The sequence below is a fragment of the Buceros rhinoceros genome, unplaced genomic scaffold (assembly GCF_000710305.1).
Source record: "Buceros rhinoceros silvestris isolate BGI_N320 unplaced genomic scaffold, ASM71030v1 scaffold22073, whole genome shotgun sequence".
Taxonomy (NCBI): domain Eukaryota; kingdom Metazoa; phylum Chordata; class Aves; order Bucerotiformes; family Bucerotidae; genus Buceros; species Buceros rhinoceros.
In genome coordinates, this window is record NW_010405691.1 from 13399 (window position 1) to 40542 (window position 27144).

At 42.4% G+C, this 27144-nt stretch overlaps 1 protein-coding gene across 1 annotated transcript in view; it reads left to right on the forward strand.

Moving 5' to 3' along the window:
- Positions 1-6586: 6586 nt before the first annotated feature.
- REPS2 (RALBP1 associated Eps domain containing 2) overlaps positions 6587-27144 on the forward strand; it is a gene marked incomplete at both ends in the record, with an annotated part of 28074 nt that continues 7516 nt past the window's right edge. Inside the window, 8 exons of the mRNA XM_010133843.1 lie at positions 6587-6711; positions 14193-14316; positions 16561-16709; positions 18324-18447; positions 21205-21302; positions 23065-23203; positions 25050-25113; positions 26823-26965. Coding sequence (XP_010132145.1) covers positions 6587-6711; positions 14193-14316; positions 16561-16709; positions 18324-18447; positions 21205-21302; positions 23065-23203; positions 25050-25113; positions 26823-26965 — 966 coding nt within the window. The remainder of the gene's footprint in view (positions 6712-14192; positions 14317-16560; positions 16710-18323; positions 18448-21204; positions 21303-23064; positions 23204-25049; positions 25114-26822; positions 26966-27144) is intronic.

Below are 27144 nucleotides of genomic sequence, written 5' to 3' on the forward strand. Positions count from 1 at the left end.
GGAAAGAGTATGTATTTGTTACGTACTAATGCTTTTGCTGCTTCTCCGTTAGGCTCCAGACTAAGAAAGCAGTTAAACTTGGGGGCTTTCAGCCATGAGCTTTCGTAATGAATTGCACTGTTTAATGTGAATCTCAGAGAGAGAAATCTTTTGTATTGTAAAGCTCTTACAGAATAAAAGCATTTCTAGCTCAGTCATACAAAAATGTATTTTTAGTCTTACTAAATTAAAAAATTACTGAAAGTCTTCTGTGGTTTTGCTCTTTTTAAAGCTGCTGCGCTTTCACCCCCCTTTTGTGTTGTATGGTTTAATTGCATGATAAACTGCTCTGCAAGGACTCCTCTTTCATACAGTGTGGAATTTGTGCAAAGTATAAGGCAGAGGGTTAGGAGACAGAAGAGAGACTGCTGTGTTTAAGACACAAAATGGCACGCAACACAAGCTCAGGTTTTGGTAAGCAGCTTTCATTTCCTTTAAGCATTAATTCACCTAAAGGCTTCTGCCTAAATATAAAACTTACCAGTGTTAAGGAACAAGAAAGAAAATTAAGCAATCGAAGGGAAAAAAGTTTGCTAACCAGTTCATTCACTATCCTGGTGCACAGGCTTAATTTTCAATACCGAAGCAAAGTAATCCTAAAAATGAACAGATATTTAGAAAAAGCTGCATGTGACAAGCATTTTCAAATCCTTTTTATTCTAACATGTAGTAATGTGTACAGATGTGTTTTTGTTTTTCTAGATTAACTCCAGAAAATCCTGTGAAAGTCACAAAAGCCTTGCCGCTAATGTTTTTAAATACCTTGCCTACTATGTGTTGTGTCCTAATAATGGACGTATATTAAAATAATCATGTTGTTAGTTGTTGTGTGAAGACCAAAGAAATGAGAATTGAGTAATTTAGCATTTCAAATACATTGTGAGCTCCTCTTGCACACACCACTCTGCTGAGAGCCAGAGAAGGTGTTTTGGTGACAGCTGTGGGTGGAACTGGTGTACAGCCACTCTTCCCCGGTGCATCTTCGCTGAGCTCCTTTCCCGTCAATGATGGACTGATGCGAAATAATTGCTTAATATAGGCATTATTAGAGCAAATTGTAAATACCGAGCATGCAGCATAACAAGCTTTGTGAAGAGAGCATGAGGCTGTTTCCCTAAGGCAAATGTTATTTGTGCCTGTGTTGGAGGAAGAAGCACAGACACAGGAATTAAGTTGTGTTTTGTATAGAAAAGAGTAAAAATCGCTCTTAAAATCGGGGCTGTGTTTGTTTTTCACTACTAGAAGAAAATTGTTAAGATGTTATTGGATGTTCCTAGTTGCATTTCAGATAGTCTGCGACAGTGGTCATTAGTGCCGTCGGAGATCTGAAACCAGCATATGCAGTACCTGCCACGGATCACTCTCCGTTTTACCCATTTCTTCAGAGTCAAATAAATCCCCAGTCTTTTCCATGCCCAATGTGTTCAGTCCATCCTTATCAATTTGCTGTTTTGAGCCATAAGTGTTTGTTGAAAGTTGTGCCAAGAACTTGGAAACTAAACAGGGATTTTTATACCTATTGCAGATCTCAGCCACTGGGTTGCTGCCCTCAGCTGTGCAAGCTCGTTCAGTGCCCTGGTGCGGTGCAGCCGGTCCCTGGGTGGAGAAAGGGCAGTTATAGGGATACTTTCAGAATTCGATTGAAGCCTTAGAAGTCCAAGGCAATTTTTGACAGTCTCTTGCAAGCTCAAATTATGCTGTCATTATCTTCATCTGAGGATGGGAGAGAAAGGTTGAGCAGAAATTGCAGTGGCGGTGATGCGTGATAGATCCTGCAGCTTCTGTGATGGGTGAGAAATAGGCTGTGCAATTAGTGACTTTTGTCTTCCGGAGTGAACCAGCCTCAGCTGTTCTACACAAATTGCCACTGACCTGGTGGTTAGAAAATCCTTTTACAGAATTTCACTCTAGACTTGCCTCTCTGACAGTGAATTGTGCCCATTTCAATGGAGTGCAATGCTCCTAATAACATGTCAATTAATTTTAAATTGCACAAATCTTCACTCTGCTACCAAGACTTGGAAAACAAGCTTCATCAATTGCTTCCTCTGGGGCTTTGGAAAAGACACAGTTTAAAGCACTTGGTATGACTTTTGGTGTCCTGTTTTTAATGTTTATTTTTGTCAGTGGTTTTGGATTTTTAAAAAAAGTGAGAGTAGTTTTGCTGAATAGTTTGCTGAATCTTTAAACGCATGTTGCTGTAGGTTAATGCTGGATAATAATCTCTTTGTGTAGTGATATGGGAGATTTTGCAAGAGACTTGTGATTCCTAAGTCGCATATTATTTATTTTGCATATCGTGATATTTGGGTCTTACAGGTGTTTCAAGCAATTACAGATTAGGGAGGAAAGGCTGATGGAAACAGGCATAAAGGTGTTGCTGAACTGCATGTTTAAGCACGCTCATCTGTACTGCATTGGCCAGAGTTAAATCTGGTAATAAAAGGTGAATGACCTGTGTTACATGTCAGACATCAATGTATAAGAAAAGCTTTATTCGTATTTTTCTTTACTGGAACCGAGGCCCACTGAAAACAAATAGATCCAGAGGGATTAACTCGAATTTTGTTTTGTAGAAGAATCTTGCTGTGAACTAGCCTTGTATGGGAGAGGTCATCCTGCTTTGATCCTTGTGCCAGGCTTTCTGGAGTGAAATCAGAAACCCGCAGCTAATAACTTTGCTGCTGTAGTTTTTTTGCCAGCTCTGCTACGTATTGGTCACCAGCTGGATTTGGGTCACTGTCGTTTGCTGGGGTTGGGAATGGCCCCCCGGTGCACGCGCTGAGAATGCCCTGGGAAGTGCTCCAGGAGCCCGCTGGTCCGCTTGCCTTGCCCTGGGCTGCCTGCCTTCCCTGGGAACCAGCTGTGGCAACGCCGAGCGGGTTTTCAGCAGGGTGGCCTGTGGATCCCGTGGGTAGATGGAGCTCATGGCAGTCATGCAACTTATCCACAGCTCAGTGCAGCTGCAGAAAATTCAAATTTCAGCTCAGTTCAGGGTCACCACTTCTAAGACTGTTCTTACATCCCTCACTAATTGTTGCAGGCAGTTACCTCTCCTGCTTTTTAAAGGGTTTGTCCAAAAAGTCATGGGAAAGCTGAATCAATTAATTACGATTCATTTTATTTTATTTTTTTAGAGCAAAGCTGAGTAGCGTTTGCTTTAATCCTTTGGCTAACCCTTTGTCTGTGTGTCTCCAAGTGAGGGGCTTTCCAGGTTGCTCTGAAAACCCCCACGCAGGGGCGTACGCTCACAGAGGGGGAAGGTCTGCGGCCAGGCAGGTGCTTTTGGGTACTGTCCTGCCACTTGTTCCCTGAGCTCCCGAGGGCATTGTGGAAGGGCTTTAGTGCTGGCAGAACGGGAAGGAGAAGTGGGCATCTCTTGAATGTTGTGCAAGGATTTTGTAAGAGTTTGTGGGAGGAAACTTGAAGGGCAGCTCAATGCGCTTGCAGTCGGCGGTGCTACTGCTCTTTGTGGCTGAAATAGCTTGGCCAAAATGAGGTAAAATACAGATGATGGCTGAGAAGAAGGTTTGGGTACTGCCTCTCCCAGTGGCCAGAGTGGCTGCATCTGGGCCATTTCTACCTGTGGCCTTGTAGTTTCCCGTACGACATCATTATTTGGGGTAAAATCCTGTGTACTACATCTTAAACAGCAGAAATTCATGTTTACACTGAAACTTCAAAAGATCCTGAATTTCCTCACAGACGCTGTGCTGTAATGATGTGAGCTGTCACTGAAATGTAAAAATGTAAACATTAGATGTTTTTCTAGAATCTTCCTAGTCAACATTAGATATCCTCTGTGTTCAATCCCTTGTAATCTACATCCAGTTTGATCTCACAGACGTACGCCCCCAGGGCTCAGCATCCGAATGTCTTGTCCCCCTGCAGAGGGGAAACGAGCGAGATGCGTTGTTTGTGATCCGAGATGAAGAATTTATTTACATCTGATTTGACTCACACACGTGACTGGGTGCATCAGGATGGCAGCGGTGGCTGTTGCAGTGATGGGTTGTGTCCCATCAACAAGTAGAAGCGCGCTTGCTGAGAAGAAAAGGCCGTTTGCTGTTCAAAATAAGTAAAGGAATATTTTTGCCTGGATATGTAAAGACGGGGGTAATTGTCATGAGGTTCGCTGTCGGCTGCTCTTGGTATGCTTTCAGCTGTGAAAATGCCTACAAATGGAACAGATCGTAAAGTTATCCTGGCACAGCATCTGAGAGTGAAACTCCTGAAGTATTTCCTTGTTGTAGTTGCAGAGAAATGTGGAAATAATAAGGCAGCTGTTTTAGAAGCAGCAGCGGTATACTGCAGTACCGTCGGTAGGCAGTCCTGTAGACCTCTTGATGGTGATGGCAAGTTAAAAAAGCTTTATTTTCTGAGATTCACCCCCAGCAGTGCAGTGTACTCGATCAGAATGAAGTCTTTAAACATTACCACCAAATGAGAAAAGAAAGATTTGACTGAAGATGTCCATTTTTTGGAGTAGCTTGTCTTGAGTTTAACAGTGGAAGTATCAAAGGAGACCTCTGATAGGAGTGAATTTTAATACATTTGCAAAGGAGATTACATGCATTTCTGCCTGTTTTCCTCATTCTACTTTGGCTTTAGCATTTATCTAGCAGTTGTTTTTCATTGCTTTTCCTTAGGTGTGAAAAGTCCCCAAATCTGAGATGTTATTCTGGTTGTCTATTCATAAAACTTAATGGTGTGTCCACAGGACATGTTATCTCCTGACTGCTAGGCTCAGAGCTTGTCGCTTTTTCATCCATTTCAAGTTACTGTTTTCGCCTTAGGTGACACTGGTAAGCTTCTCTGGGGGTGATGAGGAGGTGTTTTCATAAACGGTGTTACTTATACCGAAGCTTTTTATGCTGATGCTTCAACACGAGACCAAAACGTAACTGTATTGCTGAGCTTCGTAAGTGAGCTCACTTACTGAAGAGTAAGTCGCAACAAAGAATTGACGTTAGCTTCTTCAGAGGGTACGATAAATCCTGTCTAACATCACCTCATGATGTATAAAAATGAAGTGGATTTTTCCGTTATACGCATTTGTTTTATGTGAATATTACTCGAACTAAATTTTTACTTCAGCTAACAAAATTACTTCAGACCAAACCAGTGGGGATTTTTTTTTTCTGAAAAAATCACTTATTTCTCAGTCCATGGCTTGCTAGTAAGAGACTGAAATTTGACAAAAGGTAGGATAAGTATTCTCGGTATGGTTGACAAACTGCAAGATTCAGTCAAATGTTTTTAAGCAGGCTCCAGGAGTCTGGCATTATGAATGCTTCATGCTCTGCTATAAAATTTAAATTTTATATTGTTTTCAATTTTTTCGATTTTTGTTTTTTAAACTCAGGGTATGTGTTTTGAATCATATCTGAAGTGCAGCAATGGAGACACCATTTGTCCTTTCATTAGAAAAGGCTTGGACAGAATGCAGAAACCTTCTCTACAAAGAATTGATTGTTAATGCGGAGTTTCAAGTAACATTTAATTTCGGGGGGGGTGTGTGTGTGTGTATAGATATATTAAAAATCTATCTATACACACAGTGTTTTGAATGGATTTTAAAAAATAAGCGTATTGAAATACATGGGAGTTTATAATAAATGTCATTCTAAATAATGAACTCAAGCTTATAAATGTGTGCCTTATTTTAAGTCAGTGAAAATGTACTTTCAAGGTGACAGCGTGCTAACGACAATGCTGCTTGTGTAAAGTATTCCTGGAAATAATAAGAGCTTGGTTGCTGAAGTGGTCAAAAATGCTAAAAACACCAAGATATATATTACCTTTCCCTCCAATCTGTCCTTTAACGTTCCTGTGATCGTCCTGTGTTTTCGTTCCCGCAGGTGCTGGTGCAGCTCCTGTGCAAAACGCGGCAGTTCCACGAGAGCTAAGGAGGAACTCCCCCTTCGCTCTCACTGCTAGTGGGGTTTATGTCCTATTTTCAGTTCAGCCTCCAGAAAACGGAAGTTTTAGGAACACGTGCGTATTTCGCTTGGCCCAGGGCCAGCCCTGGCCTCACTCCAGCATGGATAGTTACATCCTGTCTCCATCAGGCGCCTCTCGTGGTGTCAGTTCCCTCGGGGTTACGGGGGTTCAGGATAGTGTCTCCACTGACTGGGCAAGAGTTGGAGGGTTTGGATTCTCTCCTGTCGTGTCCTGGACCTTCTCTGTGTTATGTCCCTAGGTACGTTCTTGGAAGAGAAGAGGTGAGCAGGAAAATGAGCAGAAGCCCCAGGAATGAGCAGTGCCTTTAAAGAAGCATATTTGCAATGTGTAAAATGTAGAATATCAACCATCTGTAGAATGAGCTTTGTGAAACTCATGTCCAAGAGAATGAAATGCCCTTGGCAGGGACTTGCATCGGAAGAAATTCAGATAAGCCCTGTGGAAGCGTCCTGCAATCTGCTTGTTTGTACGGGGAAGTGTGACAGCTCTGTACTTGCCATTTTACTTGGGACGTTATGCTCGCTCCCTTGCTTCTACAGGAAGATCTGAAACCACCCGTAACCCAATTCTGTGTACTCTGCAGATTTCCATGGGATTTCAGGTCTTAGTCGTGACTTTGGCAAGGCTATGTGTGCAGCTTTTCAGAGAGTGAGCCGCTGGATGGATGTGTTTCCATACCCAGATGCTGAGGAACTGGTTACCTACACAGTATGTGACTTGGTTTTGGGAACGAGTGGACTCATACCTCCATAAAAATCCACACTGCTTGTTGGAATCCTTATGCCAAGTTCTTAAAAAATCTGGAGTAAACTCCTTCCAGGCCTGTTATTTTTGTGTTCTAAGTGTTAACAAGCTTTATTAAAATTTCACTCATAATCCTGTACAAATTTGTTGGCACAAGCTGTATTTATTGACCTGATTAGTTTTTTATATGAATTTGATAGAAGCTAGTGAACATGAAACACAGCTATAGAAAAATTCTAGGTGGCTGAATGCTGTTCTCGCAGCATTTGTTTTCTAAATAGTGAGAGGAAAAAGGCAAGAAGGTTTTGAAAATAATTTGCTTTCTTTCACCCCTGCAGGCTTTTTACAGGCTCCTAAAGGCATGTGTTTAGTGAAGACGGTGCTAGGTTTTTCTTTTAAAGACAAAATGAAGTATCAGCAAATGCGTATAACAACGTCTGACCTAATTCTGTAGACACTGCTATCGTGAAGATAATTTACTTGGCATGGAGACTGTCAGACGTTTCTCAGGAACGGTGGTTCCTAAACCTCCTAATAAGGTTGACATTAGTTAAAGTGTCCACCTTTTCCACATCAAATGCAGATAAAATATTTGTTGCTGTTTGTACGTTAAAGGCAGAAGGCTGAGCCTAGGAGATGGGATTTCTTTCAGGCATATTTCAACGCTTGTTGGTATTAGCATGCATCAGCATCCTTTGTTCCCTGGCAGAGTTTTTCTAGCCAACACTCCTTAATAATTGAAGTCTTTTGATTAACAATGCTGACTTGCATGTCCTGGTAGCTGCACAATTCAGATCAATATTTTTTTGTAACTTGTGGTGTGTTGGCATTGCCGGTCTTCCTACTTGAAGACAAGTACTGCGTGACTCGCATGCTTGAGTTTTCTTTAGGCATCTGCAGCTGACTTGTAAAAGAGGGACTATTTGACTGACCCTTGCACTAACCCAGTATGACTGCCCTGCTCGGTCACTAGACTCCTTACTGATGGAAAACAGTTGTGTTTGGGGAGTTTGCTGGTTTTTAACTTCTACTCAGGAATCGACTTTTCCTAGTATATAAAATACTTCTGCTGTTACGCTTCAGCGTGAGGCTGAAGAGTTGTTTGAAAATGGTTTTAGTGTTTGTTTCATGCAGTTCTATCCATGGCTCGTGCGTGTGCACACTTGCACAAGCGTGCCTTGTTGTTCTCGGTGCTGGCAGAAAAAAGTTCTGCTTGGAGCCGCTGGAAAAGTGTTTCCCTCTTCCTGAAGTGAAGTGCTTTGCCCCTAGATGTGCAAAGGTGCGATGGCATGTGAAGCACGGGCACGTGCAGATGTGAATGGTTCTGGGTCGCGCCAGCGGTTTTACCTCGGTCCCTCGACCCGTAACAAGGAGGGAGTCTGGGGAAACGCTGGCGGTGTTATCAGCAGGCCTTTTATTTGCCTGACAATGCGTTGCTCTCTGCTGCTTTTGCTGCCGTGTTAACTGAGGTCGTGAAGCTTTCTCAGTTCATAGCTTGCCTTGCAACTTAAAATTATGTTGTTCCTTAATGTAAAAAGTGACGATCATGCAGATCTTAAACAGAGAGAATACTTTATAGTCGGGTCTTTAAAAATATACTGTGTTGTCTCGCGTGCCATACACTAAGCTGTTTTAAGTTCCTTTTGTTTTGGATGTTGGAACCCTGCTTGCTCAAAACAGCTGAATTTTTAGTAAGCATTTCAGGTGATGTCTTAAAAAGTCTGAAATAGATAAAATATCTGTTTTTAAAAGACAGGATGGCAGAAAAAATTGAATAGTTACAGAAATACCACTGATGTGAAGGAGCAGAGCTAAAGAACCTAATGCATAGCAGAGCCTCTTCCTCTGGACAAGTGGGTCTGTAACTGCTGCAGCACGTTGCTCTTCCAGGCAGTAATTCTCCTGGATCCAGGATGTGTTGTTTCTTACTTCGCTTTAAATAGTGAAGAGATGGATGGCTCCAGATAGTGTTACAGATATCTGAACCATGATCTGTTCAGAAATAAATTCCTGTTTAAGAATGTAGCAAAACTCGTCTGTGACAAGCAGATCCAAGGCCTCGTAAACACGAATTAAAAAAAAAAAAAAATGAAGTGGGTCAGATGCGTGACACAATTTTGAGATAAGCTGTTGATAAACCACTGCTGCAAATATTTCTCTTTGAAGCAGTGATAAGAAGGTGGTTGATTTAGAAGAGAGCCTGGGCTTTTTCCGTGGTTGAGCCCCGAGCTGCAGCACCATGGCCGGTTGTCCTCTACCGACCGTTGGGTGAGGTGTGTGCATTGGCTAATGGCAGAAGCTTTTCAACATCTTCCTTAAAACGTGGAGGCAGTTGATCTACTGTAATATCTTTCTACCTCATTATAGCTTGAACAGGGACAAGTAAAAAAGTTGTGCTTTCTGGGGTTGCGCTGAGGAGGAAGGTGCAGTGTGAGAGCTTCCTGCAGCATTGGAACCAGCAACGCGTATTTTCTTTTTCTTTTCAAATGAGCTGAATATGCATTAGCTTACATGCGTTCCTTGGAGAGTCTCACAGCCCACCGAGAGATTTGAGCACTTTTGCGCTGGCTTTACCCGCAAATGGTAAGCGGCAACCGTTTACGTGGCAGGTAGCAATACGGGGGACAGAACAGACAAAAACTGTGCCAGCGAGATACGGAGGATGCCATAGCAGCAGCGTCTATGGCTGAACGAAAAGCAAAAATCCCAGCTCTACCTCTGCTTTACAGCTAAAAACCTTTCCCCTGAGGCTGCAGGATGGTCATCTCAGCCTGTATGTAGGTTTATGGAATAGTTTTTTTCTGATTTTATATCTTTTTCTACTTATGGAAAACAAACTTCAGCTCTCGGCTCGTGTTCAGTTCCTGAAGTTTAGCTCTTGCAATCTGAATTAGACCTGCCCAGGGTGTTTGAGAGGTCAGTGCTCTTGGATACTGCAGTGGAAACTTGTTTGGAGAGAACTGGGGAGAGCTGGAACAATGTCAGATTGTGCTGGGAAAAGCTGCTTTATGTGGGATGTCTTCAAGGAGCAATTACAAAAATAACACTCTGTCAGCCGATAGAGCAGAGCAGAGAGTGGATAATAAATACAAAAATCTGCTTTTTGTTCCAGCATCTCAAGATGTAAAGCTTTTTCATTAGAAGCTCACATGGAGAACAATAATTTAAAACAGCCACTTTTCCAAACAGCTCCTAGATACATTTTAAATTTTAATGTTGATGAGTTGGAGATCTGTTTTAAAAAAAAAAAAAAAAAAAAAAAAAAGTTTTGAAAAAATTTTAATTTTGATGAGTTGGAAATTTTTTTTAAAAAAAAAAAAAAAAAAGAAAAAAGTATGTATTTTTGTAATCACAGAAAAAACTTCTGGCCTGTCAGAAGGGTGTGCAGGCATCCAGATCTTGTTATCTCTCCCCTTCTAATTTCTGCTTGATAGGAAAGGTGGTGTGATTCGTGTACAGAATGCATTTTAAGGCTGTCTGAAATCCTATTGAACTGAGAGGTGCTGTTCCAGGACTGGCTGAGAACAAACATGAGATTAAACACTACATCCTTCCCCGAGAAATGTTGTTTTCACAAAAGTGAAATTAACTTCCTTAATTGTCAAATGACCTGTGAAATTGTTTCATATAAGGAGTTACACCTTGCAGTAAATTTAAACTAACGTATCAATTTTTGACTAATTCGGTTTATCGTCCTGAGGTCAGGTTTGGCAAGCAACATCTGTAACCTGCCACCATAAGAAATTATTGCCAACATGTTCTTCATTAAACTTCCCTTCGGCATTTGGCTATCACTAGAAGATTACAGATTTTTGTTGAAGAATTGAGAAAAAGAAAAAAGCAACACAAATTGACTGTCAGTAGTTCTGTTATAAAATCCCTTGAAGTATGAAGGTAGGCAAGTTGTTTTGATTTACACGTGTGTCTGTTTAGCAGTGCACGAGTAGAAAAAAAGTCAGCTCTTTGTGTTGCTAGCTTGCTGGGAAGTATGCAACCAAACTGACAACACGAAAGGGTAGGAAGAATTTGTTTTGAAACATCACTTGAATGAAGGCAGAACTCGTGTTTCCTCTGTATTTCAGGGGATATTTTAATAAAACTTAATTTCAAAGTGCTCTCTGTTTCGTTAGAGTCTAGTTTCAGCTTCAAAAAATACTGTGTCACATTCGTATACAATGCCTTTAATTCAGATGGAGATTCGTAAGAGTACGTCACACAAACTAGCTTAATTTCGGTATTGCCTATCACTAAATGTAATCTGCCCATCGAGAGGCTATGTGGACTGACCCTGGGAAAGGTAAAACTGGGAAACAAAACAATAATGTAGTATTCAGTTTAAGCTGCTGTGGAAGGGAGCATGTTCTGAGCAATTAATTTTGGATGAAGGCGGATCTGCCTCTACCCTACCTCTGCGGTTGCTGGAGGGGGGCTGTTCTCCTTCACAGCTCTAAGCAGGGGCCTGATATATGAAATGCTGTCTGGAAGGAATCTAAGACTCTCTCCTTTACTGTACAAGGAACCTGGTAAGGTTGCTTGTACCTGCAATTAATCTATATGGACACCTACAATTAATTGTGTGATGAATTTGGCTACTCTGTCAGCTTACATCTTTTGCAATGGGCCATTACAAAGAGATCAGGAATTAGTTGCACAAGTGACGCAGAGGAGTTTGTGCCTACAAAATATACTACTGCTGTTACCACCAAAGAGCAAAATTAGAGACGGGCGTTTTCAGGTAAGTGTGCTTGAGAAACACCACTGTATTTTTGAGAGATGTTGTATCCTTGTTAAAAATTTTTAGTCTGCTTGATTGAAATAAAATGTACATGCTTCCATATCGGGAGCAAGCAAAGCATTTGCGGCGTTCAGCAACCTTAATATTTCAAAGTATAGGGAAAATTATGGAAAATTAGCTCTGAGTATCTTTTCAGGAAGATGATAGCATCACAAATCTCTGTGTGAAAGTCCCAGTTGCTCAGTGTTTCCTTTTTCCAGCAGCTGGCGAGAGGAAATGCAGATCATGGCAACACTGCTCGTCTGTGTCAGCAAGCCTAGGGTGCTGTGACAGGAAGGCAACCCAGGAGGAGAAGGATCCCTCTAGGATGTAACCCTGGTACAACCGGGGATTTTGTGTGCAGTCTTTGCGCCTCAGCAGCTGCTGTCCCAGGCACTGTCTGTGGGTCACGCAGGAGGTGAGCACCTGCACCGCCCCCCTCCCGCGGGAGGGACGGGGTGCAGGCGAGTGCCCAGCTTCTGCAAACTGCCGTGCTCAGCACTGGCCGTTTTAAACAAACCTTTCCCATAACAAACCAGACTGCATTTGGGCTTGGTTGTGCCCCTCTCGGTCTGCTTCTCCCCAGGTTGTGAAGTTTATGTGCCTGGGACATGCGGCAAGCCCCCGGCTGGTGGCTTCTCACGTGCCTACCACAGCAGCACTGTCCCCAGAGGCTTCGGGCTGTGGTGTGCCCTGGGAGTCGTGCCCACGGGGAGCCGGCTGGGCTGCAGTGGCAGTGCGTGCTCCAGGTTCTGGGTCAAGCCCGACTGCCCTGTGTCCCCTGCTGCTGTGTCAGGCAGGGGCAGGGCCGCTGGTGGGGAAGGACTGTACAGGAGTGGGAGGTGTGGGCAACAGGATTGCATAAATGAGGAGCATCCGGGGATGAGGGGAAGAAACCTGCTTTGGAGTTCGGAAATGGTACTGATGCTCTGCTCAGCCCTCCCAATATCGCGACTGTCCCAGCAGCATGTCCACGCTGCAGGCACAGAGCGGGCAGCCACTTGTGGTGTCAGCTCCTGCCATGGGACCCCAGTAGGCTCATTCTGGGGGACCCACTGGTGCAGCAGAACCCCATGGCAGACAGTGTTGCTCCTTATGGGAGTGGGGAGCCCTCTGTAACATGGGGATCTGCGCAGAGCCATCCACTGAAGTGGATGCGATGTGCTTGGCTTCTTCCCACTGCACCTGGAGGACGCAGCTCTCCTCCAAGGAGCTGCCCTCCACCTGTTCCTCCCTCCCCAGCACACTCCCATTTTTAATCATGCTTCAATTTCAGGCGAAATTTTCAATTTTCACCATCAATTTCAGGCACGTGCCAAGTGCCCTGCATTCCCAGAGGAAAATAAAAGTAGTAACGTCAGTGGTGGGAGTACAAAATAATAAAAAAGGTCAGAGTGGCTTCAGAGAAAAAGATATGTAGAGGAAATGGAATCGCAATGCCACTGGTTAACTGAAGTTGTCCTCACATAGTGAATCAATCTCCTTTTCATCAAGCAGTAAGAATGTCTTGTGATTAAAGAATTAAACCGTGCATCTCTGAAACTTGCAGGAAGAGAAGGAAGCCAGGGCTTGTGCAGTCAAAGCAGAAGCTACATCCAGAGAAGAAAGAGTTTGCTTGAAGATAATTTTCTTCGAGTAGTAAGAATTACCATTCCAAACCATTTGCTTTTTCAGTAATTGTTTTACCTGACATTTTGCCACTGTGTGTGTGTATGTGTAGATATGTACATATAAAAATACATTAGAATAAAGAGATGATTCATTTGTGTTGTTTATTTATTTATACACACGATATGGGAATAGTTTCTGTCATGCTGTTGGAGCTTGGAATCCACAGATGGGGTTTTCCAGAGAGCAGCACTTACCCGTGAAAACCCATCATGGCTCTACTGTCATCCTGCACACAGATGGTGCACTTCAGCCGGGAGACACACATAATCTAGATGTATTTTCAGGAAAATAATTTGGTGCTTCCCTTTACACCTGGGGTGAATGGGGTTTCATTCTAACCTCAGTGCCTTGTTTGTGAACATCTGGCAGCTCCAGGCAGGGAAGAATTGACGCCTGCACTTAAAACCTGCTGACAGCTGTTTGCTTAGCTGTTGTGTGAACGTGGAACTGTCTGCTTCATAGAAGTGGCTGAGTGAACAGGGAAGAATATATAGCAGTTAAGCTTCAGTGCTCAGACCGTGTTACTTTTTCACAAGGAAAGTGTTCCGCTCAAGTGGTGTGATGGGATATTTCTTGTGTTGTGTTTTATGTTGCAGTTACAGTAATTGTCTGAACTGTTGTTGTAAGGGCTAATGTAAAGTACAATTTTCTGTGAATGCTCTAGCCTCTGTGATGGAAATGTTTTACTGGACAGTATGCTTAACAAGTTATCGTTTCACCTACTATTAAAATCATATGTAGTGTGAAAACTCTGAAGTTGTTTTAGGATAGCAGTGTTACCCGATGACGCTTCTGAAAAGCTCAACAACTGCCTACCTGTTCCTGATATACTAAGGGGAATGTCCTAAGTTGAAACAAATACGTTTACTAGAAAACTTTAAATACAACAAGCATTTTGCATTTTAAAATAATTTCTTACTTTGTTTATGTAGAGGCGTTTACATTCTCTGGAAGTGTGAAATGCATTTATCCAACAATGAGTCTCTCTCTTCTCTCTTAGATTACAGAAGTTTGTGGAGCCAAGCGTGTGGGTTATTTCGGTCCCGCTCAGTTTTACATTGCTTTAAAGTTAATTGCAGCAGCACAGTCAGGATTCCCAGTACGGATTGAGAGCATTAAGAACGGTAAGTAGCATGTTTTGCTTGTGGTGCTATGCACAGGTTTCCCACTTTCTTTGATGCTTGCCAGCTCCTGGGTAAACTTTGTCTTCTATTGTGTCTATGAAACAATTGTATTTTGAGGAGCAGAAAAAGAGTAGAAGGTAATGTTATAGTCTGTAAGTGATAGTAGAAAATTGCAGTGAATTACATGTTTGGCAAAGCTGGGAGGACATCCTCCTCTGGAAAAGGCATTACCAAAGGAATGGCACAAGTGACAGCTGATCAGTGCTGGGGATGCATTTCACTTTCACCTTCAGCTTCTAATCTTGACAGGTTTCCAGGGTGGGAGCTGATAGCTGTTTCAGGTGGAGGCATGTTGTGGGGGGACGTGGGCAGGTCAGGGGTCGCCCTGTGCAGGGCAGCTTGCTACACTCATCTGTTTTAGCAAATAATCCCATGGAAATAAATGGGCGATGGTGACAAAATCATGATGTTTCCTATCAGTCGATATGAAAATGTGTATTAGATGTAATTTAAAACAGTTTTGTTCTTCCCAGTGAATTGACAGTAATATTAAATATACCTTTTTTGATGGAGAAAAATGCTTATTAAAAGAGACATATCAGACTCAAGCGATAAAGAGAAAAAGCAGGTCCCTTTTAGCTGTGAAACCTTGCTAGTGACTAAATGGAAGGAGCTTGATGTTCTTGCCTCGGTGATGCATGCTCTGCCTTGCTGAAGCGTGCTCTGCCTCAGCAGGGCTCAGGCTTCAAAACATGTGGCTTTTCATTTGGGCTCGATCCTGAACAGGTTTGAATCCTCCCATATCCCACGCGGGCATTTGAACCGTGCTGTGAAGCTGTGCTTTGGGCGAGAGGGCTCGCCACCATCCCACTGAGGGCAGAGACGCAGCCAGCCACGAGATCAGAGAGGGGGCAGGAAAGGCAAGACCTACCCATAGCCTTGCAGTCGGGTCGCTGCTCCCAGCGCAGTTTCTGCACTGCTCTCCCTGCTAAGGGCAATGAAATGTAAAATTTACTTTGTTACAAGGCGCAGGAATGGGGTTCCCAGGTCTCCCTATCCTGTGGGGGGAAGCTGGGCTGACAAGCATGTGTGGACCTGTGTGAGTTGAGCTCCTGCGTGCAGAGCTCCCAGCCAAGTGGAGGGGATCGGATGCAGCCGGCACAGTTGGGTTTGCTGCCTTGCTGGCAGGGGAGTTTAAAGCAGGGGCGAAGTGGGGTGGCCTGGATTTTTTCTGTCAGTTTTCTTTAAAGACAGCTTGTGTGCTCTCTTACATTGCTGTCATTTTTCAGAATATTTATCTGGCAAAAAAACCCCAAACCTCAAAAAACAAAAAAACCCCCAACAAACTAAATTAGAAAACTGAACTGAGGTTTGCTGTTTATGTTTTACAAATCCAGCACCTGCAAATAATCCACAAATTTGAGTGAAGAAGGGTACTAGCAGGTTTTGTATTACTGATTTGCTTACTGTTACTGAAACACTTCCAGTGATAATTACATTTTCTTGTGAAATGTATGAGTGCCTTTAGCAAGGGGTGAGTAACATGCCCCAAACGCCAACTGATTGCTTTTTCTTCCTTTCTGGTAGTAGGTGTAGGTGTAAATGTAAACGATTACCGAGGTGATGTATGGCTTTGCTCAGTTTTGAGAGTTCTCTTAATTTTAATTGTGTTGATCTTTTAGGGTGATTGTGCAAAAACCAGATAGTGATTCTCCAAAATAATCATGAATCATCTCCAAGAGCAACCGAGTGTCACTCTGCTGCCCTGCAGAGCAGATGTGACATGGGATCTTTCGACATGGTGTCTCACCAGGCCTTGGCGTGATCTCTGAACCCTACCGTTTTTAATTTGTTCCTTTTATGGTGGCAGCATTGGGGATACTGTGATTCTGACCGATTAATTCATCGGTCCCGCAGTTTCTGTGAGAAACTGTTCTTTTCATTACAAAATACTTTTTGAAGGCAGGAAGTGAGTTTGCCGCTTGCTTTAATAACGTGCACAAGGCTTATTTCTCTCCCTTTGCACAGAGAGATTATATATTAAGCCGGTGAATGTAGCTTTGTGTATCATTCACATTTTTATTAAGGCATAAAATAATCACAGGATTTCCACACTTATAAATGCTACAAAATATAAATAGTTCTCTTTTGTAGATAAACTTTTCATTGGTTTTAGAAGATGATACTGCTTAAAGTACTTTGTGTTCTGTAGTTGCAACGGAATTTTTCTCTCTTTTAATGAAGAATTGCCTCTGCCGCGGTTTACGGCACTGAAGAATGACAGCGAAGTACGTTATGGGACTCCAGCAGAACTTCATGGAGTTAAATTTCAGGTTCCACATGCAACTTTGGAAAAAAATTGCTACAAGAGAACAGACGAGGGGGACAAACAGGTAATGGGCTTGTTTCCTTCAGACCAGTGTGTTGTTATGCATCCTCCTTTTGGGTCCAGTCCTGTGTATGATTGCATTCACATGGGCTCACTCAGTTCTGCAGCGCTAGCCAGGAGATGAACTCCTGACGTGGCAATAATCCCCATCGTGGCTATGCTCTGATTTTGATGCATCCCAGATGCATACCTGATGGGAATTTCTCTATACGAGCTTGCATAAAGCTGTCAGCCCTGTAATATTCTGCAAGTAAGTTCCTTCAGTGTTGTCCTCCTACTTAGTCCAGCGCTGTTTCTTGGAGAGGACTAGGGTTGGGGAGCAGCAAATTGAAATCTGTCTGTGAAACAGAACAGGAAAGTGAGTGTGTTGTGGGGTTTTTTTTGTTTTTTTTTTTTTTTTTATGGGTAGTATGAACTTTAGTCACTACAGAAATATTCAGTTGCAAGAAACAGAAAAGGGGGGGTGTTTTGGGGTTTTTTTTTTTTTTTTTTTTTTTTTTTATGGGTAGTATGAACTTTAGTCACTACAGAAATATTCAGTTGCAGGGGAGGTTGTATCATGAGCCACTATTTCTGTGTGGGATAAGGCAGAAATGTTTTTTTACGTTCTAATTTCTCTCAGGAGTACTCCAGAAGATACCTGGTTTTCTTTTGTCCCCAGTGAAACATTGCCCCAGCATCCGTTGTTCTGAGTTGCCAATTCAATAAAGCCGTGTAAGGAAGGTTTATATTACCTGTGTTTCGGAGAGTCGAAAACACTTACTCAAATGCGAGCGACTTCACAGTGCAACCTCGATTTGCATAGTTTTCCTGAGGCCTGACGCCACCTCCTCCGGTACTGCGTCAGGTCATGTTAAGTGCCTGGTGGCAGATGCTTTATCTTCCTGAAATGCGTGCACGCGTTTATCACATGGCGTGCTGGTGTGAGTAACGGCGGTCCCAGCCTGAGGTCAGCCAACAGGAATGAGCTGATGACAAGATACACGGGTGGAATAACAGGATGAAGAGCAGCATGTGTGGCTGTCTCCCTGTGTGTGTACTGACACCGAAGCAGGATACTGCTCTCAAGCCCCTGGCTCCAGCTTGGTTATGTATGTTGTGTTATATTTTCCTTTTTATTCAGTAAACTGTTTCAGGATGGCATCCTCTTCTTAAACAATCTCTGTAAACTTCAGGATAGTTATACAAGAACACTTGCAAATCCAAAGAGAGCTTAAAATACTGATTCGGAGACTTGTTTGAATTCTTTTGTAAGTTTTTAATAAGAAAAATGCTCTTCCACAAAGAGTATACTCAAACTATGATACCTCAATTCAAAGATACCCACTCACATTAAGCCTTCTACACGTACTGAGGCATCTTTGTAAGTAAAATGTCTTCGGCTTGTTCATTGTAAAGCTTTGCTATGGCATTGCTGTACTTTACCCCTAGAAGGCTCAACAGCAAATTCTCTCTCTTGTTTTTTAAGGAGCCTTTTCTTGGCAATAAAGGGCCTGAGGGAGCTGCAGTGTTTGCCTCTTCTTTTTCCGTCATGCTGTATGCGTTCAATTGCTGTGCAGGATTACTTGGGTGGTTTTTTTTTTTCTCTCAGAACTGCATTTTTGTGTTTTTGGAATAGGAATCCAAGTCTCCTCCAATGTCTCCAATCTGCTCACCTCCTGCTTCTCCATCTACTTATCAGAGAATACCCTTAAGTTATGGATACGGTAAATCAAGAAGCGGGCTGGAGCAGCAGCATGGAGGTAGGATAAAAATTGGGATGTGCACATGGTATTGAATTCTTTTTTTCTTCTCAGAAGCATGCAGATTTCAAATTCAACTGACAATCAGCCTGATGATTTTAACATTCAATTAGACCTGTATTTTGGAAAGTGATTAAATCGTGTCATTTTACTTTGATTGTTCAATCCTGTCCGCTTTCTGATAAGTTAGTTAGATTTGTGTGTCACTGCTCACAGATAAACGCTAATACCTAATCTCTGACAAGACTATGTGCAATGCACCCCAGTGACAACGTGAGTATTTTCAGAGTGCATGGTTTTGGTTTCATTAGAGGAGAAGAAAAGCCCACTCTTGATTTCAGTAGCTGCTATATTAGTTTTCATATTGGCGGTGAACCTTCCTTTGCAGGAAACGATAACAATCTCTCTGGTTTCATAATGGCAATAATAATAGGACATGAATATAAAAACAGTCCTGCAATGTAACTTAGGCAAAACGGACAAAAATAAGACCCTACACAGATGCTCTGTCCCTGATCTCATTGCCATTAGAGTAGGTGGCAAAACATTCTGATTTTAGTAAGAGGGTAGTGGAACAAAAGACAGTTTCCTAAGGCTTGACAAGCTCCTGTTAATAATGGTGTGTTGCCTGTGCTATCTTGGTTGCAACATCTGGTGACCAGGGTGGTAGCAATAGTAAGCATTGGTGCGTAACATCCCTCCATCATCCGTTCTGCTTTCAGTTAGTGTGCTCGTGGGGAATGACAAGTGGAACATGAGAGTCCTTTAGCTGTTGTCCTCGTTTACAAAGGAGTGAAAAAACAGAGCTCTTACAACATTTTGGAACTTGTTACAGCCATGACGAGAATGTGTTCGATACTATCAAGTGGCCTTCGTGTGAAAACCATACCAGTGCTGAATCACAGCCGTTCATTGGCCGGTTAGGTTACCTGCCGTTTGTTCAGAGATGGGATTTTTTCCCCACCTTTGGCATAACTGATCAAAACAGCCATGGGTGACTTTCAAAATATATAGTGAGGTCGTCGTCTGGTATGCTGCGTGTTCTGGTCCTGTGAAGATGACCTGGTAGGTAGCCCACGCCCCGAGGAGCTGGGCGGGAGGTGGCCATTGGAAGCAGCTGGCTGCGTTACCTTCTGTGCGCTCTGCAGTTTTCTGGGACTCTGTCCCAGATCTGTCAGTGATATGGGGTTGGTATTTTGGGTGTCGTGGTTTTTTGGTTTTTGTTTGGTTTTTTTTCCCCTCTGAATTTGGTTGCAACTGTAACTTCAGTGGAATTTCTTATGGGTCAGCAGCTGTGCAAAGTGAGTAGATACAGCAGTGCCCAATCCGACTGTCAACATCTTCTAAAATTAATTATTCAACTGCTTGAATTTTTAAGGTGATAAAATCCTAAAGGTGTAGAACACTATGGTTATTTTTGAGGGAGTGAATTCCCTATGTTTTAAACCCTCTAAGGCTATTTCAGCCAAGCGTGTTCTCAGCAGCAGTAAGCGGGTAACGCTTTTTGGCCCATGATCTGCCAACAGCTAGGCTAGGTGACCTCCTGGTTCTTCCTGGCTTTGAAGACGAGGACCCTTCCAGTTTTCTGGAGAGCTCTCAAAAGGGTGGGTCTGAAAACCACCACGTTAGAGCTTGTGCCGGAGGTGGTCGGGCCACAGTGCTGAGCTGGGTGCTCTGTACTGCAAATCTGGCCCTGAAATTGGACAGTGCGTCTTCAAGGGCAGCCCTTCGAACTGCAACCGTGACTATATACTTTTTTCTTGTTAGTTTTGAAAGCTTTTCTTGCTAGCAAACACACAGCACTGTGGCCTTGTGCTTAAATCTCCTCTCCAAGGCCGTCTGTATGTTCCCTCACTTCCTTCCCATGGTTTTTTCTGAAATTAGAAGTTACTTGTACAGGAATAAAAATAGATACCAGTGTAGGATAAGACCACTTAGAAAAGTGAGGGAGTTAAGGGTGTAATTTTTAAGGTCCTCCTGAGCTCAAAAACGCTGAGATTTCTCGGTCTCACTTTTCATCGAGAGCCCTTTTAAGTTCTGTCTATCTACTGCAGACTGTCTTTGTAGCAGTCCATTTTAAATAGGCTGGTCGCAGAAGTTTTCAGCTCTGTAAGAGTTTGCAAGTGAGTTGCCTTTGTGTTTGCATACTTGACCTATTTTTAAAACATTGTTCTTAAATGTACCGCAACGTCACCGCTCACTATATTTGCTGCAGTGGAATGTAAGTGACTTATTTTAGCAAAAGAAGTGGTAATTGTTACTTCACTAACTTTACTCCAAACAATGTGCAGTGGTGAGTCATGTATTTTGATTTTCAGCAAAAATTAAGGAAGTGGGAAGAAGAGTATGTGGAAAATTAGCATTTTTCTGCATTGTCTTAAGCTTTTTTTTTTTTTAGCGCAGATATTTCTTCTTCTTTGTAATGCGTTCTTGTGCTATAGATGGGTATAACCATCTACAATGTGTATAGGTGTAAACAGGCTGTAGAAATGCCTATTCCAACAAGATGAATGATGATTTCTGTTATCTGGTAATGTATAACTGGCAGTTTCTATCGGTAATGTCCGAAGAAGAGTGATGTAATGTGAAAGACCCCAGTATGTGGCTGGAATTTTGCTGCAGATGTGGACTTCGATACTATGATGCTAGGTTCACAAGCGAGATTCTTGATCTTGTGGTATGTAATTATTTCCTTTAAACTAATAAAATATTTTTGGTTATCCTTTCATTTATATGCTTTATTTTAAATGTCTTTAGCTCCCTACGAAGTCAGACACTCTACTCACCAGCAAGATGGACCATCATCCGGGAATTATGGAGCCAAACCTGCACTCGCTTGTTCGACTCTTAATTGGGTAATCAATATTTTTCTTTAGCAGTAGTACTACTAGTAAAACAATAGAGAAATCTAATTAAAAAAAAAAAAGGAGAAGCATTCTCACTTCAAAAATAAAAAGTGTTTTCCGTGATGTTTTTAGATTAGAGGCTGAAGTATGCTTCTTTTAGTACGGAAAGAAGGAAAAAAAACAGAGCCGATGGGAAGGAGAAATAAAAATAAATAATCCAATTAATTAAGTTGCTGAAGCTAAGTAGAATGAGAAGCACCAAATATCATAGTCAGGAAAACTGGACTTGAGAATCCTCAGTTCAAAAGTAATAAAAAAAAAAAAAAAAAAAAATTGAAGTTGTCCTAGCAAAAATGAAACATTTCCATTTAAAATGGATGAGGTTTCACAGAGATTCCTGCTTGATTTAGAACGCTGTCTCTAACACATGCGCAGAATTTATGGCCTAATATTCTGTGTATTCTACTTTTTCACCTCAGTTGGTTAAATTGCATCTCAAACAGAATAAATGAATTTCTGGATGTTGTTTGCTTTTATAAGATGGTCCCTCTGTTTTCCTGCTGGCTGCAAAAGCAGATCGTGCCCGTGTCGCCTGATGCCTGCTGGGCACTGATGGTGCTAACAGGTAGTTTGTCCTACGGAAGGACGAAGCTGTCCTAAGGGAGAGCTTTTCCTAGATACGTAAGGCTCAAAGACTCTGTGCCTGTTCCCTAGTACTCAGCACTCCACACCCATAATAAAATGTTACCTGAGCCTCAGGAAAAGGTCTACCAGTAGTGTCACATAATTTGTGATGACTTGAAATGGAACTGGGTGCGTTTGTGTAGCACTTTGAAATGAAAATTAATTTACAGCTTTATGATGTTGCTTGGTTCGGAGATGTTTTGATGTATTTCGGAACGGGTGTTTTGCATTAGATTCTTAGGAAATGGACAGGTCTGTCAGAAAAAGGGGTGCAGACCTGCTTGGAGCCTGGTTATTGTTCATTCTTGCTCTCCCCCTTTAAGAATGTTGTCATCCAGGCTTACATCTTCCATACTAAGTCACTCCAGTTTAACAAAGGCATGGTTGTACTTGCAGCCCTCTTCTAGATACCACCACCAGCCTCCCTTAAACAACACGTCAGTTGGAAAGCAAAGACATAAATGGATAAAATGTCCTTATTCATTTTCCTGAAGCAGGATTTTTACCTAAACCATGGGAAGTTACAGATGGTTGAGGAGGTCCTTAGGGTTTTGCACATCTCCCTGCCTCGACGTAATGTGTGCCAAGTTACCTGGATAAGAGGAGTGTCCAGAAGCAATAGAGCTCCACAGTTACGGCACCACTCCTTGACTAAATACGTAGATTCTTAGCAAAGGTAAATTTTTGTGAATCATGCTGCATAAATACAGTTTTAGGTCCTTTATTGGTTCCATCCATTTCAGGTGAGCAGTTCAGGGTTGTAATACGCAGCAGCCAAAATGAATCCCCCGAATGAATCTAGAGGTAATAAAGCACGACTTGGGACTTTCCTTTTTGCAGTCAGCAGTAGTAAGGTTTCCTTTTAGCTTTAGTTGTGTAAAACTTCCTTTATTTTCCTGGGTAAAGATTCCTAATGTTAGTCTCAGCTTTAATAGATCAGTAGTGAGGTGATAATCAGCATGTCCGTTTCTGCTTCATGTCTTCCTAAAACATGTGTCTGCTAATAGAAGAGAGTGAATCTGGTTTCTCGAGGTTCCCAGTGTCCTGGCCTGCCACCTGTGGCCGGTGCCAGTGTCCCTCCCTTCAGTCTCTTTCAGCAGAGCGGGAGCAGCAGGACAGCAGCACCCACTACTCGGATGACCCGTGGAGGATAACGGAGGAGCAGCGAGACTACTACATCAACCAGTTCAGGTCCCTGCAGCCTGACCTGAACTCCTTTATTTTGGGTAATTTTGACTGAACACCATGCATGTTGTGTAGAGGTACCAGGCTGAGAGGTGAGAAGTGCTAAGCAGATAAAGTAATTCTTTTTTTCTCTCTGGAGCGAGTTTATGAGAAAGAGGTGATTGCATTTTCTTTTTCAAGACAGACAAATCAAAGAGCAAACCAATACTGTGGCCAGAATGTTTTTTCCGAAATATCCTAATTTTGGAAAAAATACTTACAGCTAGGAGTGAAGTGTTGGCTGTTCAGTGAAGATCAAAATGAGCTCTCTGTATGTGGTCCACTGTGTCTGTGGATCACACATGCAGTGTATGTTGAGCTGAAAAAAGCCCTTAGGGTTGTGTTTGCTTTCCCAGCAGAAATGTGGCAGTGTCCATGTGACTGAAAGTGAAGCATGCGGTTAACTGACTGTGTGGTCAAGCCTGAGTGTTTATGGCTCTGAGGGACTGAGATTTTGACCTGTCGGTGATTAAAAGCCCATCCTGGAGAGCACGCACGTGGTACAAGTGTTGTTAACACTTGTAGTGTAGTGAGATCGGATTTCCATCCTGAATAGGAGAATCAGGCTGTTGAGAGAGGAGCCACGGTGGGTTCAGATGGTTGGTCTGGCAAGGAAGACATCGCAGGTTTCAAACTGAGGTGGTTTTACTGAGCTCTGCTCTATTGCTAGGGCTCGAGAGGCTCGGATCCAACCAAAAGGTTTAATAATTACCTGCTGCTGACAGAAACTAGTGCTTCACCAGCTCTTTTCTTCAGTTGAGTCTCCTTCGTGTAATTTGCTTGAAAGAGAACATGGTTATTCCACAACTTTGTATTTCCTCACAGACTTATGTCATTAAAAGACACTTAATTCAAGAGTTCTTATTAAATTTTGAAAAGTGTATTCAATTGTAATTGTGTGTGTGCGTGTATATATGCATATACAGCTTCTCAGGTAATCGTGCATTTTTCTCTATGTTGAGCAAGATTCTCAGGCAACCCTTGCACATCCAAAATTACTGTTTATAGATGATAAATTTGACCTTCCACAACACCCTAAGGTAATTAAGCTGTAGAAATCCTTACTGCAGGGTGGTACAGATGCTAGAGGTTTCTCCAGGTTTAAGAAGTTGTTTGAGAAATCTGTGATTGAAAAACCTGTCAGAAGTTATTGAATATTTAAGTGCTATGCCTGCTTGAGAAAGTTCCTGAGTCGCAGGTGGTCAGAGATTGGGGGATATTCTGAAGCTTCATCATTATGCCATGGCTCTGTCATGGTCACACGCTCCTCTTTTGGCATCGGGTGTTGAGGAGGACATGCTGCACCAGGGGAGTCTTGGACCTGCCCCAGCTGACAGCTCTTCTTAACGTACTGCAGGGGGTGAGCTGGCCTGAATGCCTAAGGGGAAGAGGAGTATAGCCTGAGAAATCCCTGGGTTTTGTTGCCTTATGTTTTGTACGCTTGGATCCAGGAAGGGCTTCCAGGGTACCCCCAGCAGGCTGTGCCTGTGGATTGTTGAAGTGGATTTGTTAGCTAGGAGAAGAGTGAGGAGGGCTCTTGTAGCACAGTGAGTGAGGATGCGTGCAACAGGACAGTAGCTATACGCTCTGTGAATCTCCCAGTTCTTTTTCATGGCATTTGAGCTGCTGCAGGGAAAACTCATGGCTGAAGCAGCACATATGGAGAGCAGTGCAGACCCTACAGTGCTTTACTGCCACAGCTGGCTTCTGGGTGAAGCAGATCCTCTTCTGTTATTTCATCATTGGTCACATACTAATTATGCTAGCTAGATTCACTGACTTCGGCCCTGGCCAAAGGAAATAATTGGAGAATTAATTTCCAGTTTTTAAGGCACGATTTCCCAACAGGTTCTGTGGCAAAGAATTTCTTCACAAAATCAAAGCTGCCCATCCCAGAGCTTTCTCACATCTGGTAAGTACTGTAATAGTCTTGGGGATGTGTATCTTGGTTTTTTTTTTTTTAAAAGACACTTAATTGAGGAGTTCTCGCTAAATTTTGAAAAGTGTCTTCAATTGTAATTATTGCTCTTATCTCCAGAATCGCTTTCAGGTCCAAGCAGCGGGGTGATTGTCGATCTTCCTGACGCGCTTGTTTTCTGGAGAAATGTTTGCCTGCTCAGCAGGACTGGGGAGGTTTGAACAGTGATATAACTGAGAGCTTTTCTTAAGTATATTGTAAACAGCATCATTAGCTCAACGAACTGATATTTTTCATGAAATGTCACAGAGGAGAAGCGCCTCTGGAATGTTTTAGATGTGTTGTTGGTTTTATGTTTCTGGCTGTGTTTTGTCAGAGGAGGCCTAATTAATGCCTAATTTTTATGAAGCACAACTACATAATTCATCAGTGCTTTTCTAATGAACCAGTACACTTACTTCTAATGAGCTTATTTAGAAACGATTGCGGATGGAGCTGTACATGACAAAATTTGACAAGGATTCTATTATACTTTCATAAACAACATGGTGCTTTGTAACTCAGTGTCATCCTTGCAACTCAAACAGGAAGAACAAGCAGTTTTAAGCATTGATCAGAAATGCTGATAGTGGTTTTACTTTTATATACGCTTCATGAAGAGAGATGAAAAGAAAAGCTTGCAAGAGCCTAAACATCTGTTGGGTTCAAATAATATGTCTGGAATTTTTTCAAAGCAGATTGTCAGTTGTGAAAATAATTTTAAAAAATAACTGAAGAAATACCGTGTTGGAGGAAGTGACTACTGGCACTTAAATTTAAGATTCCTTAGGAGTGGATTAACCCAGTGTGTTAGCAAAACACATTATATTTTTATTGCTGACACAAGTTGTTCCCATTGCAAAATTGAAAGAGAAGTATTCCATTCTAGTAGATAATTATAATTTTGTGATGATGTGGTATGTCAGGCAGTGTTGCTGTGTTAAACAGATGGAATGTTTCAGTCTGTGTCACTATGACCTCAACAGCTTGAAAATTGCTCATTACTTTGAGAGAGTGGGAAGTTACATGTTTATTTGTTTTAGTCCATGTGCTCATGCACTAAATGTGCTCATGGACCAAATATTACTCATTTCTTGCAAAGAGTTAATTTATAAAATTGAGTTCTTGAATTTTTTAAGTCCAGTTCTAGTGCTGGAGAGTTAGAGAGAATCGCTTTAGTGAGAAGGTAACAACAGCATGGAAACTTGTCAACAGAACTAATCTAGCTCTTTTCTTGAGGCTGGTCAGCGGGCTAAGTAACCATTTCTGAAGTCCATTTTTAACCTTTTCTGCTTGAACTGGTTTAAGAGCCTGCATGGACTGGCCGAAAGTGCTTCCACCCATTGGAAAGCTAATTTCACCTTTGGCAGTACAGGGTATCCATTTCATGTTACAATATATACGTGCCATCATACTGTATGTCATGATGTATAGCAAAAAATGTACTTTATTAAAAAAGAAAAAAATGACAAGTCATTATTAGAAAATCAGCTTGCTTCATCTTCCCTGAGACAGATGTGCAAGTTAGGATTAAGTGCAAATGACAGGTGCTTCTCTTCTAGTAAAATACCTCTTCCCAAAGCTGCAGTTCTGTCTGCCCATCGTTGCACACGTATGTTTTTCTGAGGTCATGGCTTGGAAAACACGTGCCTGTTGTACCACAGGGAGCTGAGTGACGTGGATTGCGATGGGGCGCTGACACTCGCGGAGTTTTGTGCTGCTTTCCACCTCGTGGTTGCCAGGAAGAATGGTTACCAGCTGCCGGAGACGCTGCCTGAGACACTGCTACCGGAGTACCTTCAAGCAGGTAATGTCCCTGTGGCAGGTTGTCTTCCTGTAGCCACCTCAGAAATCCGATGTGCGTGTAAGACTTGCTTCACTTTCCATCCCGCAGGCAGGGCGGGGTTCTACGCTGCACGGTGGTCTGCCGTTGCTGTGTAACACGTGTGGTTTTAATTGTGCTGACAGGGCACATGGTGAAGAAAG